This window comes from Eleutherodactylus coqui, chromosome 4 (assembly GCF_035609145.1).
Source record: "Eleutherodactylus coqui strain aEleCoq1 chromosome 4, aEleCoq1.hap1, whole genome shotgun sequence".
NCBI lineage: Eukaryota > Metazoa > Chordata > Amphibia > Anura > Eleutherodactylidae > Eleutherodactylus > Eleutherodactylus coqui.
The window spans coordinates 65,581,916-65,596,384 of NC_089840.1; the positions used below are offsets into that span (position 1 = coordinate 65,581,916).

At 46.6% G+C, this 14,469-nt stretch overlaps 1 protein-coding gene across 1 annotated transcript in view; it reads left to right on the forward strand.

Annotated features, from left to right (window-relative positions):
* The first annotated feature begins 776 nt into the window (after positions 1 to 776).
* Positions 777 to 14,469, forward strand: part of LOC136626487 (myeloperoxidase-like) — a 39,968-nt gene continuing 26,275 nt past the window's right edge. The window contains exons 1-2 of the mRNA XM_066601546.1: positions 777 to 781; positions 4,062 to 4,141. Of these exons, the coding sequence (XP_066457643.1) occupies positions 777 to 781; positions 4,062 to 4,141 (85 nt within the window). The remainder of the gene's footprint in view (positions 782 to 4,061; positions 4,142 to 14,469) is intronic.

Here is a 14,469-nt window from a genome sequence, read left to right on the forward strand (position 1 = left end):
CGACAAGACGGTAAGAGGAGCAATAAATGAAAAAAAGAAAGCGTTCAAACTACTAAAGCAAGAAGGCAGCGAAGAAGCGCTAAAATCTTACAGGGAAAAAAACAAAATATGCAAAGATAAGATCAAAACTGCCAAGGAGGAAGCAGAAAGACTGATCGCCAAAGAGAGCAAAAACAACCCGAAGCTATTTTTCAACTATATTAACAGCAAAAGGATTTGCAGGGAGAGCACTGGCCCTTTAAAAAATAATGCAGGAGAGATCATTGATGATGACGGAGGGAAAGCAAATCTACTAAACAGTTTCTTCTCAAGTGTATTCACAAACGAAAAGGAAATGCCACACGAGATGCAGGGGAATAAAATGAACCCATCACAAAATATCTCATACCTAACGCAGGAGGAGGTGCGGAAGCGACTAAAGAAGACTAAAATTGATAAATCGCCGGGCCCAGATGGATTACACCCAAGGATACTAAGGGAACTAAGTGACGAGATAGCTAGGCCGCTATATCTAATATTTCTAGACACTATCAAGACCGGTGTAGTACCATTGGATTGGCGCATTGCCAACGTGGTTCCAATTTACAAAAAAGGGAGCAAAAGTGAGCCTGGTAACTACAGGCCAGTAAGTCTCACTTCAGTAATGGGAAAAATTTTCGAGGGGATTCTGAGAGACGCCATCGATGAGTACCTCAAGGAGAACAAGGGAATAACTCCTCACCAGCATGGATTCATGAAGGGTCGCTCATGTTAGACAAATCTAATCAGTTTCTACGATGAAGTAAGCTCTAAGCTGGACCAGGGAGAATCTATTGATCTCGTATATCTGGACATCTCTAAAGCCTTTGACACTGTGCCACATAATAGGCTAATATACAAAATGAGGCAGCTCGGACTGGGCGAAAACGTGTGTAAATGGGTAAAAAATTGGCTCAGAGATAGAAAGCAGAGGGTGGTAATAAATGGTTCGTACTCTGATTGGACCACAGTCGCTAGCGGGGTGCCACAGGGTTCAGTATTAGGCCCCACTCTGTTCAACATATTTATCAATGACCTGATAGAGGGGCTGCACAGCAAAATATCAATATTTGCAGATGACACAAAATTATACAATATAATTAATGCAACGGAGGACAATGTGCGGCTACAAATGGACCTGGATAAGCTGGGGGCTTGGGCAGAAAAATGGCAAATGAAGTTCAATATTGAAAAATGTAAGACTATGCACATGGGCAGGAGAAATGGATGTCACCAATATTTACTTAATGGGGTACCACTAGGGAAAAGTGATATGGAAAAGGTTCTTGGGGTACTAGTGGATTGTAGACTGAACTGGAGTAACCAATGCCAGTCAGCTGCTGCAAAGGCAAATAAAGTCTTGGGGTGCATTAAAAGAGGTATAGGGGCGAAGGATGAGAACATTATCCTTCCATTATATAAGGCACTTGTCAGGCCTCACATGGAATACTGCGTACAGTTCTGGTCACCGGTGCTCAGGAAAGATGTCACAGTGCTTGAGGGGATTCAAAGAAGGGCAACTAAACTAATACATGGAATGACGGGACTGGAATACCCAGAGAGGCTATCCAAATTGGGATTATTCACCCTGGAAAAAAGACGGCTAAGAGGTGATCAAATAACCATGTATAAGTACATGAGGGGACAATACAAGGATCTCTCCCAAGATCTGTTTACACCCAGGACCACGACGGTAACAAGAGGACATCCGCTACGATTAGAGGAAAGTAGGTTTCATCACCAACATAGAAGGGCATCCTTTACTGTAAGAGCAGTTAGACTGTGGAACTCTCTGCCGGAGGAAGTGGTGATGGCAAAATCCATAGAGGAGTTTAAAAGGGGACTTGATGTCTTTCTGGAGAGGAAGGACATTATAGGATACAAGTCTTAGGTTAATTGTCAATCCGGGTATACAGGCAGGTAGGAACTATTAGGGGTTGATCCAGGGAACAGTCTGATTGCCATTAGGGAGTCAGTAAGGAATTTTTTCCCCAAAAGGGCTAAATTGGTTTCTGCCCTTGGGGTTTTTTGCCTTCCTCTGGATCAACACAGGAGGATAGACAGGCTGAACTAGATGGACATTGTCTTCATTCAGCCTTACATACTATGTTACTATGTTACTGAGTTCCGGTTACCGGTCTATTCAAGTGTCCCGTACAAAGCTTTGAATCCAGGAAGAAATACTCCACTGAGGCACCACTCATAAAAAGGCAGCCATCGCATGCTCTGGCTCACAGGAGACGAACCGGAGAGACTGTCGAATGAATATACCTTCTGTTGGAACCATTGCTCAAGTAGAGTTAATGTTCTGCAGCATATTATTGTAGGTGGTGTGATTATGCTTGTCTGCATTTACCACCAATCGTAGGAAACAATGACTGGAAAGAGGGATGCTGCTGCCTTATACCAAAGGACCAGGCCCCGGTGCCAGATCCAAAAATACACCGTATCCAGCATCTTTGTCACGAGCTGGACTAGTATCAGCCACATTTCCTTTGTAGACCATACCTGTGGGTTGGAAACCCTTACCTCATCCGAAAGTCTGTCTACAACTAGCAGGCTCCACATTTTGGGTAATATTTAAATTTTGTTTCTGACAGAGCAAAGAATAAATACATTATGGGGCTCAAAGGTAATGGAACGGGGAGTATGGGCATCTGTTTTTCATACTCACCGGGTGCTCCATTCCAGGGCTATATCCCCACACACTTGCCGCATGCTCACAGCACAACTCTTTTCAGCCCACTCTGTGTGCACACTCTCTCACTCATCTCTATGGCAGAGGACACACATGGAGAGGTCTTAAAAAAAGTCACACTGTGTGCATGCGCCGACTACATGGGGAAATAGTGCTGGAAAGGGGCATCCGGTAAGTATAAGACATCTCTCATTGGATGCCCTGTTCCATCACCATTAAGCCACACAATGTAGTTTATGTGGCTCAAAGGTGATGATGAGTTCCCTTGAAACATTGTTCTGCAATTCACATACTACTATTATGGTTGCTCTATGGTTCCATGATTACTTGATACTGCATACATTTTATAGCTAAAAAAGACTAAGGGCCCTTTTACATGGGCCAATCGAGGCATTTAAAGGCCCATATAACCTTTATACAGGCCAATTCACAATCTATGCAGGTCAAATTCTCACTCAAGCAATTGTTCGTCCTCCATAGAGAATCATCATTGTTGGCAGCACATCCTTCGTTCACACAGGGAGATCTGCTTCTGGCAACTATCATTTTTTATATTTTTGGCAGAAGATGCAATGAACAAGTGTTTGCTCAGTCGACTGGGTGCAGCGTTACACAACCCAATGATTAGGCTACCATCAGTTTATACCCGATTGTTGGCCTGTGCAAAGGAACTTACTTTAAATGGGTGCAGTGAACAGACCTATCCCTTTTACTCCCAGTCCTGGTAAATATGGTACAATTTCTCACCAGGTTTAACTAAAGATAAAACGATTTTCCTAGGAATAGTGCATGCATTCACCTGGGCCGTGTGCCATAACCGCAGCTCCCATGGCGGTACTCTGTTAGATAAATACCAACTAAAATCTATTTTCTTTGTTCTTTTGGAAAATCACATTATTCTTTGATTTGATGTATAGATTACTGTTTCTACAAATACCTCTCTGAGTCAAATATTGCAACATAAAAAAATGCACTTTGATATACAATGTGACATATTACATGATCCCCTGCAATGTTATCTAGATAGAGTCAGCTGAGTACAAAAATGTTGGAAACTTTCCAAGTATTTCTTTCTTTTATATTTCTCTCTTCTTCTTTCTTTCTTAATGTCCTGTTTCCCAGCTGACAGGATCCCATCAATAGGTGTTTCCACATTACTGTACTGGCCCTGCCCATGGGGTGTACCTATGTCCAATCACTGTATCCAGCCAGGCCTATAAATTGTAGGGTCAGTGGGCAGCTTTTACATCGGGATGAGGAAGGTAAGAGATGCTTAGTATCTTCTACAGTAAATACAGTAACTCATAAAGCAGTGGCTATGTTTTCATATGTTATTTTTTTTCAGGTGTCCCAAAATGAATTGGTTACTTATTTGTGCTGTATTTCTGCTACTAAGTGAACTGGCACAGACAACCTCCAGTCAAGGTAAATGTTTTCTAAATGCCATTGTGTTACGATGTAAAGCAATATAAATGTTTTTTTTTTTTTACAATTTAATTTTTACATGTATTCCCATTGCTCCGTTACTTAAATGTTCCTTAATAGTAAGGGCAGTGGGGTCAGGAGTTGGCACATAGGTTCCGATGAAGCATCATGAGACTTAAATGTTCCTTAACAGGATTCTAAATAACGCTAATAAATAGTACATAATAGTCCTTCAGATAAGTCATCAATATCACAGTGGGGGGTGTCTGACTTCCGGCACATCCATCCATCAGCTATGATGTTTGGGGGAGAGCCAGGGTTGCCAACCGTCAAGAAGTTCTTGGACAGTCTGTAAAAAAAGCACACTTTTTTCTAGTGTCTATGGAAGAAAAAAAGATGTATCTGTGATTTTTTTTTTAGGGTAGTTGATAGTTGAGCATTTATTTTTACTGTAATTATTGTCCTTTTACAGCTTATGGTAAATGCTGATAAAGAGTTCATATCATTTTTTGACTTATAAACATATATCACTTATAGTCTTTATCTTTCATTGTGGTTTTCCCAAGGCTTTGTAGAAAAATGTTGGCTGTCTTTTGATTTTTGGTTTAAGTTATGCAGAAGAAAGAAAAGTTCAGGCTGGCAACCCTGGCAAGTGCTGCAGCCTCTTCACTGCATACTAGACACGGTGCCGTACTTTTTGCAGTGGCTGTGCCTGGTATTACAACTCAGTTCCATTCACTTAAGACGACTGAGCTGCACATAGGCCATTTGATGGGTGAACGCTTACATCACAGACCAGGGAACACAATCTGAACAAGGCATATAACCGATCAAAAATAGGCTAAGTCTACAATCTGTGACAAATATGACAATCTTAATTAGACAATAAAAGAGAAAAAAGATTGGGAAAATGAGTTAATTGAATTGCAGATTTTGTTCTGAAACCATACCCAAATTGGTGTCAAAGCCTGCGGCATTTGGTGCGGAAAGTGATGCAGGCTTGTAGCAGATTTCACCCTTTCAATTGAAGGGGTAAAGTCTGCGGTGGGTCCTCATTGGAATTCATGTCAAAATCTGCCCCCGTGGTGTAGATTTTAATGTGGAATCCTAAGGTGGAATTTGACATGGATTTTAGTAGGGATTTGAAGATGAGCAAGTATACTCGCTAAAGGCAATTGCTCGAGCGAGCATTGCCCTTAGCGAGTACCTGGCCGCTCGAGACAAAAGGTTCGGGTGCCGGCACGGGGGAGGCACCCAAAAAGAGAAAAACGTTCCAGTCAGTCTCTAAGAATTTGCTAAGCTGTAGAAGACATCTAAAAGAGGTGTATAAGATGACACATGCAAAGCCAAAGCCAAACCTTCTACAATAATAGATAAGTTATAATAGAAATAGACATACCCATACATACAACCAAATAAGAAAGGAGAGGAAAATTCTACTTACTCTTGTGCAGTTAAGTAATAAGACATCAAATCAGGTGACCAATCGGATCAAAAGTCATGAAAATTAGGAGGTAAAATAGCAAAAATAACCCAAGTCCTCAGGATCCGAGGAGAAACAAGCCCACATATATTGCCACTAAACTGTGGCTGCATCAGGGATGACAATCTTAAATAAAAATAATAAGTAACTATACAGGCCCGTTGTATGTAAGACTGAAGATTCTTAATACCTATGTGACAAATACTTATCACTGGAAAGATTCCTGAAATATAACTTTTATTTCAATTCATTGAAATTTGGCTCCGAAAACAAACAAATGTAGAAAGGGATAGATACGTGGATATCCCCACCACCTAATAGTTGATCTTAGTGGTTGGGTAAACACCCAAATCCGCAGGATCAAATACGTGCACCTAACTGTGGGTATATTCCTAACTACCAAGAACCTTTAATAAATGTTAAAAATTGTTGTTAGGAGTATTTTTTAATGGTGTGTATAAGATAGAGATTCACTGCCAGGTTCCAATAAGTACATCTCTTGTGGGTATTTTAATACAGCATAATAACTAGAGATGAGCGAGCGTACTCGGTTCGGGTGTTTTTGCACTCGAGCACCGCTTTTTCTGAGTAACTGACTACTCGGACGAAAAGATCCGGGGGGCGGCGTGGTGGAGCGGGGGGTAGCAGTGGGGAACAGGGGGGAGCTCTGGAGCTCTCTCTCTCCCCCCCCCCACTCCCCTCTGCAACCCCCCGCTCACCCCCGGCGCCCCCTGAATCTTTTCGTCCGAGTAGTCAGTTACTCGGAAAAAGCGGTGCTCTAGTGCAAAAACACCCGAACCGAGTATGCTCGCTCATCTCTAATAATAACCCATCCATATAAAGATGTAAAGCCCTTCGGTGATCTAGGCTATGCTAAGAACCTATTCAGACCATTCAATCGATGGGCAGGTGGTAACACCACTGGTATACTACAATGTCCAACACTATGGATGACTACTGCTGGATCATACACCATTTCTAGTGTTCAATGTCACACACCAATACCGTTGGATCATGAGGTACCTAGGTCCCAAATGGTGGACCACTGTGCCCTGAATAGTGATGTCCTTTGGTTCTAAAGCTCTTTCATAATCAATATAGCTTCATAAACTGGTTCTCAACTGGTTTGACGCGTTTCTCTCGGTATTCACTGACTGATCTTATACCCTTTAAGTTTCCAGTAAGTGTATACAGTGAATATACACACAGTTAGGTGCATGTATGCCCCTGTAATTCTCTATGTGACAAATACCCATCGTGTTACAGTGTACATTCTTCGCTTTCCCCCACGTCAGCAGCGCGCCCATTAGGCTCCCTAGGTCAATATGGCACGTTCATGGAATCGCAATGCATTGTCTTTTATTGTCGACTAAAGATTGTCATGTTCTGTCATGGATTTTGGAGTGTTCCTGTTATTGATGGGTAATGTGCTTTCTTCAGAATGTGTTAGTTTTGAACCATCGGGCAGCACCCTGTTGGGTTTTATATTTGAGCAGTGCCCATGTCCTTTTTGTTTACAGACCACAGAGGAGTCTGCCATGCTAGCCCAAGTACCGCAACCACTTTAAACAGCTAATTGGTACTTAGACACTCTCTAATCTGATGCTGAGGATAGTCCATCAATATTTTAGTCCTGGAAAACCCCTTTAAGTCCTAAAATTGTCCCTTATGTTAAATTGTTGCCCCCTCTATTCCTTTGTTTCTATGTTCTAATTGTTATTGGGAAAGCTTGGTGAAAGCCAACACCGCTGCAGAGAGCTGACTGCATACATATGTATACAGATGACTCCATAAGAAATCTGTTTTCAATATGCTCCTATGTTCCATTTTAGATAGCTTTATGGAGGACAGATATTGTCCTATAAAGGGGTTGTCTCACCATGGCCTTTCTCTGTAACACAGCTCTGACGCATCCCAAAAGTGTGGAACAATGGAAGATATGCATCTCCACTCCATTCACTTCAATGGGATTGCTGGAGATAGCCAAGTTCAAGTGCTCAGCTATCTTTGGTGGTCCCATTAAAGTGAATGGAGCTGAGGTTCGCATACATTTTCTCTGCTGTCTCACACTTTGAAACACACTGATGGTGGGTTATAGATAAGGACGATGGTGAGACAACCCCTTAAACTCTATGGCAGTTCTTGATATTTGGGGCTCTTTAATAGAGAATTGGAGCACTGATACCTAATAGAGGTTTGTGAAGTCAGCCTATAGTCATTTAATATAATGTTACTTGCAATACTTGTAACTGCATCATTAATGTTCAGAACTTTCCTCAGACTTCCCATACACTGACTGATAATGAGAATGGGGTGTTTGCTCTAAGATTCTCAAGTGGTACTATTGTTATCTCTCATGTTAGTTCAACACACTTTATTGTAAATGTCTTGCTAATCTTGTCATGTGGATGTTCTGGGAAATGTAAAGCACTTTCTATATCTTCTGAGGGCTTGTACACACACACTATAATTCTATAATATATATAGGGGGGGCTATGGAAAAGTACCCTGGTACCAAACTCTTATGAAAGCTGTGGAAAAGCAGATCTGTCTTTGCTGCCCATTGCAGCCAATCACAGTGCAGCTATTGTTTCTTATACCGCTGCGGTAAAATGAAAGCCGAGCTATGATTGGTTGCTATGTGCAACTTGGACACATTTGCTTTTAGACAGCTTTCATGAGTGTGCTGCTAGGCTACTCTCCCATAGCCCACCCTGTTGAGTTGAGTCACATTATTATGGCCACCAGCTAATATCCAGAGTAACCGCCATATGCCACACAGACAGCAGCTAGACAGGGGCTGAGAGTGACGCAATAAGGTGCTGGTAGGTTGTTTAATGTAACTGGAGCAATGTCCACAGTTGCTGGAGGGTGAGTGGGGAAAGATCCATAAAATGTACATGACGATCAATGTAGTCCCACAGATGCTCAATTCGGTTCACATCTAGGGAATTAGGGGCCAGGGAAGTACTTGGAAGTCTTGGTCAAACTTTTCGAACCACTAGACATTTCTAGTCATGTGATATGTCACATTGCCTTGCTGAAAGATCCCATCTGTCGCAGGGAAGACAAACAGCATATATGAGTGTACCTAATCTGCAAGGATGGATGGATTCATAACCAATTATGTTCAAAGTGTCATCCACATGGATGAGCGGCCCAGAGAATGCCATGAAAAAATTCCCCAGACCATAACGCTGCCACCATCAGCTCGTGTTCTTCCAGCAATGGTTGCAAGGTGTTTGTTCTCTGAGGTTTCTCGCCTGACCTGCCAACATTCATCCGTGCGATGAAGCAGAAAATATGACTTATCGAAGGAGTCAACCCTTTACCAATCAGAGGTGGTCCAATTCTGATACTGCCGTACAAATAAAAGCCTTTTCTTCTGATGGACCTTTGTTAGCATAGATGCAGTGACTATCCGTCTGCTTCAGAGCCCTGTAGGCAGTAAGGCGTACTGAACTGTTGTTTTAGACACAGCTGCTCCCCTTCAGTCAGCCCTCATGCACCTTTCGTAGCCAACGTTCACCTCCTCAGTGGCATGTGGTGCTCCACAGATTGCACATCGGTTATAACTAGAGATGAGCGAACGTGTTCTTCCGAGCTTGATATTCGTGCGAATATTAGGGTGTTCGGGATGTTCGTTATTCGTAACGAACACCATGCGGTGTTCTGGTTATTTTCACTTCCTTCCCTGAGACGTTAGCGCGCTTTTCTGGCCAATTGAAAGACAGGGAAGGCATTACAACTTCCCCCTGTGACGTTCAAGCCCTATACCACCCCCCTGCTGTGAGTGGCTGGGAAGATCAGGTGTCACCCGAACATAAAAGTCGGCCCCTCCCGCGGTTCGCCTCAGATGCGGTGTGAGTTAGATGAGGGACAGTGCTGTTTGTACCGGAGCTGCTGTAGGGAAAGAATTGGTAGTTAGTGTAGGCTTCAAGACCCCCCAAAGGTCCTTATTAGGGCCACTGATAGCTGTGTGTTGGCTGCTGTTAGCAGTGGCAAATTTTTTTTTCTCAAAATCGCCTCTGCAGACCGTTGCACCTGGCATTAGGGACAGAAGTGCTGCATAGGCAGGGAGAGTGTTAGGAGTGAGTGTAGCCTTCAAGAACCTCAACGGTCCTTTCTAGGGCCATATTTATCCGTGTGCAGTACTGTCCAGGCTGCTGTTAGCTGTGCTGCATTTTTTTTTGCTTCTCAAAATCGCCTCTGCAGACCATTGCACCCTCCATTGATACTGCAGGGAAAGAATTGTATAGGCAGGGCGACAACACAGTTGTTATTCATTGAATATACGCAGTGCTGCCTTTTGGTGCCAAAAAACTGAAAACAAATCTATTTGTCCAGCCTCTGTCCGTCCTAAGGGCTGTGGACACGTGTGAGCTGCGTGAACAACATTGCTAAATCAGACGCACCCAGCTACGCTTTACTGCTGGCTTCGCCATTTGCTTTCCTTAATTGGGAAAAAAATACCTGCTCTCCAAGAGTTATAATAACTCTGCTACCCTCACGTTCTGTGACACATAAGCAGGGACACAGCACAGTTATTAAACTTCTCATGTTCATTGAATATACGCAGTGCTGCCTTTTGGTGGAAAAAAACTGAAAACAAATCTATTTGTCCAGCCTCTGTCCGTCCTAAGGGCGGTGGAGACGTGTGAGCTGCGTGAACAACATTGCTAAATCAGACGCACCCAGCTACGCTTTACTGCTGGCTTCGCCATTTGCTTTCCTTAATTGGGAAAAAAATACCTGCTCTCCAAGAGTTATAATAACTCTGCTACCCTCACGTTCTGTGACACATAAGCAGGGACACAGCACAGTTATTAAACTTCTCATGTTCATTGAATATACGCAGTGCTGCCTTTTGGTGGAAAAAAACTGAAAACAAATCTATTTGTCCAGCCTCTGTCCGTCCTAAGGGCGGTGGACACGTGTGAGCTGCGTGAACAACATTGCTAAATCAGACGCACCCAGCTACGCTTTACTGCTGGCTTCGCCATTTGCTTTCCTTAATTGGGAAAAAAATACCTGCTCTGCCAGAGTTAATAACTCTGCTACCCTCACGTTCTGTGACACATTAGCAGGGACACAGCACAGTTATTAAACTTAGATAATTCATTCACTAGAGGCAGTGGGGCCTTTCGTTTTCCAAAAAGGGCAAAAATTATATTTGGCCTGCAGTCTTGCGCCAATTTATTTCCTGCCTGTGAAATCAAATCACTGGTAATACAGCATGCTGAGGGGTAGGGGTAGGCCTAGAGGACGTGGACGCGGCCGAGGACGCGGAGGGCCAAGTCAGGGTGTGGGTACAGCCCGAGCTCCTGATCCTGGTGTGTCGCAGCCGACTGCTGCGCGATTAGGAGAGAGGCACGTTTCTGGCGTCCCCACATTCATCGCCCAATTAATGGGTCCACGCGGGAGACGGTTATTAGAAAATGAGCAGTGTGAGCAGGTCCTGTCCTGGATGGCAGAAAGTGCTTCGAGCAACCTATTGTCTACTCGCAGTTCTGCGCCGTCCACTGCTGCCAATCCGAATCCTCTGTCTGCTGCTCCTCCTTCCTCCCAGCCTCCTCACTCCACTACAATAACACCTGCTCAGGAGCGGGAACACTCCCAGGAACTGTTCTCGGGCCCCTGCTTAGATTGGGCAGCAGCGGTTCCTCTCCCACCAGAGGAGTTTATCGTCACTGATGCCCAACCATTCGAAAGTTCCCGGGGTCCGGGGGAAGAGGCTGGGGACTTCCGCCAACTGTCTCAACAACTTTCTGTGGGTGAGGAGGACGATGACGATCAGACACAGTTGTCTTGCAGTGAGGTAGTAGTAAGGGCAGTAAGTCCGAGGGAGCAGCGCACAGAGGATTCGGAGGAAGAGCAGCAGGACGATGAGGTGACTGACCCCACCTGGTGTGCAACGCTTACTTAGGAGGACAGGTCTTCAGAGGGGGAGTCAAGGGCATCAGCAGGGCAGGTTGCAAGAGGCAGTGCGGTGGCCAGGGGTAGAGGCAGGGCCAGACCGAATAATCCACCAAGTGTTTCCCAAAGCGCCCCCTCGCGCCATGCCACCCTGCAGAGGCCGAGGTGCTCTAAGGTCTGGCAGTTTTTCACAGAGACGCCTGACGACCGACGAACAGTGGTGTGCAACCTTTGTTGCGCAAAGCTCAGCCAGGGAGCCAACACCAACAGCCTCACCACCACCACCATGCGCAGACATATGATGGTCAAGCACCCCACAAGGTGGGACGAAGGCCGTTCACCGCCTCCGGTTTGCACCCCTGCCTCTCCCCCTGTGCCCCAACCTGCCACTGAGATGCAACCCCCCTCTCAGGACACAGGCACTACCGCCTCATGGCCTGCACCCACACCCTCATCTCCGCTGTCCTCGGCCCCATCCAGCAGTGTAGTTCAGCGCACCGTTCAGCCGTCGCTTGCGCAAGTGTTCGAGCGCAAGCGCAAGTACGCCGCCACGCACCCGCACGCTCAAACGTTAACCGTCCGCATAGCAAAATTCATCAGCCTTGAGATGCTGCCGTATAGGGTTGTGGAAACTGAGTCCTTCAAAAGTATCATGGAGGCGGCGGCCCCGCGCTACTCAGTTCCCAGTCGCCACTACTTTTCCCGATGTGCCGTCCCAGCCCTGCACGACCACGTCTCCCGCAACATTGTGCGCGCCCTCACCAACGCGGTTACTGCCACGGTCCACTTAACTACGGACACGTGGACAAGCACAGGCGGGCAGGGCCACTACATCTCCCTGACGGCACATTGGGTGAATTTAGTGGAGGCTGGGACAGAGTCAGAGCCTGGGACCGCTCACGTCCTACCCACCCCCAGAATTGCGGGCCCCAGCTCGGTGCTGGTATCTGCGGAGGTGTATGCTTCCTCCACTAAAGCACCCTCCTCCTCCTCCTCTGTCTCGCAATCAAGATGTGTTAGCAGCAGCATGTCGCCAGCAGTCGGTGTCGCGCGGTGTGGCAGCACAGCGGTGGGCAAGCGTCAGCAGGCCGTGCTGAAACTACTCGGCTTAGGCGATAAGAGGCACACGGCCCACGAACTGCTGCAGGGTCTGACAGAGCAGACCGACCGCTGGCTTGCGCCGCTGAGCCTCCAACCGGGCATGGTCGTGTGTGACAACGGCCGTAACCTGGTGGCGGCTCTGCAGCTCGGCAGCCTCACGCACGTGCCATGCCTGGCCCACGTCTTTAATTTGGTGGTTCAGCGGTTTCTGAAAAGCTACCCACGCTTGTCAGACCTGCTCGTAAAGGCGCGCCGGCTCTGCGCACATTTCCGCAAGTCCCACACGGACGCTGCCACCCTGCGCACCCTGCAACATCACTTTAAGCTGCCAGTGCACCGACTGCTGTGCGACGTGCCCACACGGTGGAACTCTACGCTCCACATGTTGGCCAGGCTCTATGAACAACGTAGAGCTATAGTCGAATACCAACTCCAACATGGGCGGCGCAGTGGGAGTCAGCCTCCTCAATTCCTTTCAGAAGAGTGGGCCTGGTTGGCAGACATCTGCCATGTCCTTGGTAATTTTGAGGAGTCTACCCAGGTGGTGAGCGGCGATGCTACAATCATTAGCGTCACCATTCCTCTGCTATGCATCTTGAGAAATTCCCTGCAAACCATAAAGGCAGCTGCTTTGCGCTCGGAAACGGGGGCGGGGGAAGACAGTATGCCGCTGGATAGTCAGGGCACCCTCCTGTCTATTTCTCAGCGCGTACAGGAGGAGGAGGAGGAGCATGAGGAGGATGAGGAGGAGGGGGAAGAGACAGCTTGGCCCGCTGCTGACGGTACACCGGCTGATTGCCTGTCATCCTTTCAGCGTGTATGGCCTGAGGAGGAGGAGGAGGAGGAGGAGGAGGATCCTGATAGTGATCTTCCTAGTGAAGACAGCCATGTGTTGCGTACAGGTACCCTGGCACACATGGCTGACTTCATGTTAGGATGCCTTTCTCGTGACCCTCGCGTTGCACGCATTCTGGCCACGACGGATTACTGGGTGTACACACTGCTCGATCCACGGTATAAGGAGAACCTGCCCACTCTGATTCCCGAAGAGGAAAGGGGTTCGAGAGTGTTGCTATACCACAGGACCCTTGCGGACAAGCTGATGGTAAAATTCCCAGCCGACAGCGCTAGTGGCAGAAGGCGCAGTACCGAGGGCAAGGTAGCAGGGGATGTGCGTAGATCGAGCAGCATGTACATCCCAGGCAGTGCAACAGTCTTTAAGGGCCTGGCCAGCTTTATGGCTCCCCACCAAGACTGTGTCACCGCTCCCCAGTCACGGCTGAGTCGGCGGGAGCACTGTAAAAGGATGGTGAGGGAGTACGTAGCGGATCGCACGACCATCCTTGGTGACTCCTCTGCCCCCTACAACTACTGGGTGTCGAAGCTGGACATGTGGCCTGAACTAGCGCTGTATGCCCTGGAGGTGCTTGCTTGTCCTGCGGCTAGCGTCTTGTCGGAGAGGGTGTTTAGTGCGGCTGGGGGAATCATCACAGATAAGCGTAGCCGCTTGTCAACCGACAGTGCCGACAGGCTAACACTCATCAAGATGAACAAAGGCTGGATTTCCCCAGACTTCTGTTCTCCACCAGCGGACAGCAGCGATACGTAAGCAATACGTAGGCTGCACCCGCGGATGGAAGCTACGTTCTCTCTCACCATCCAAAACGGGGACATTTCTGCTTCATCAATCTGTGTCTAATATTCCTCCTCCTCCTCCTCCTCCTGCTCCTCCTCCTGAAACCTCACGTAATCACGCTGAACGGGCAATTTTTCTTAGGGCCACAAGGCTCACTCAAATAATTTTTCAGAACAATTTTTATAAGTTTCA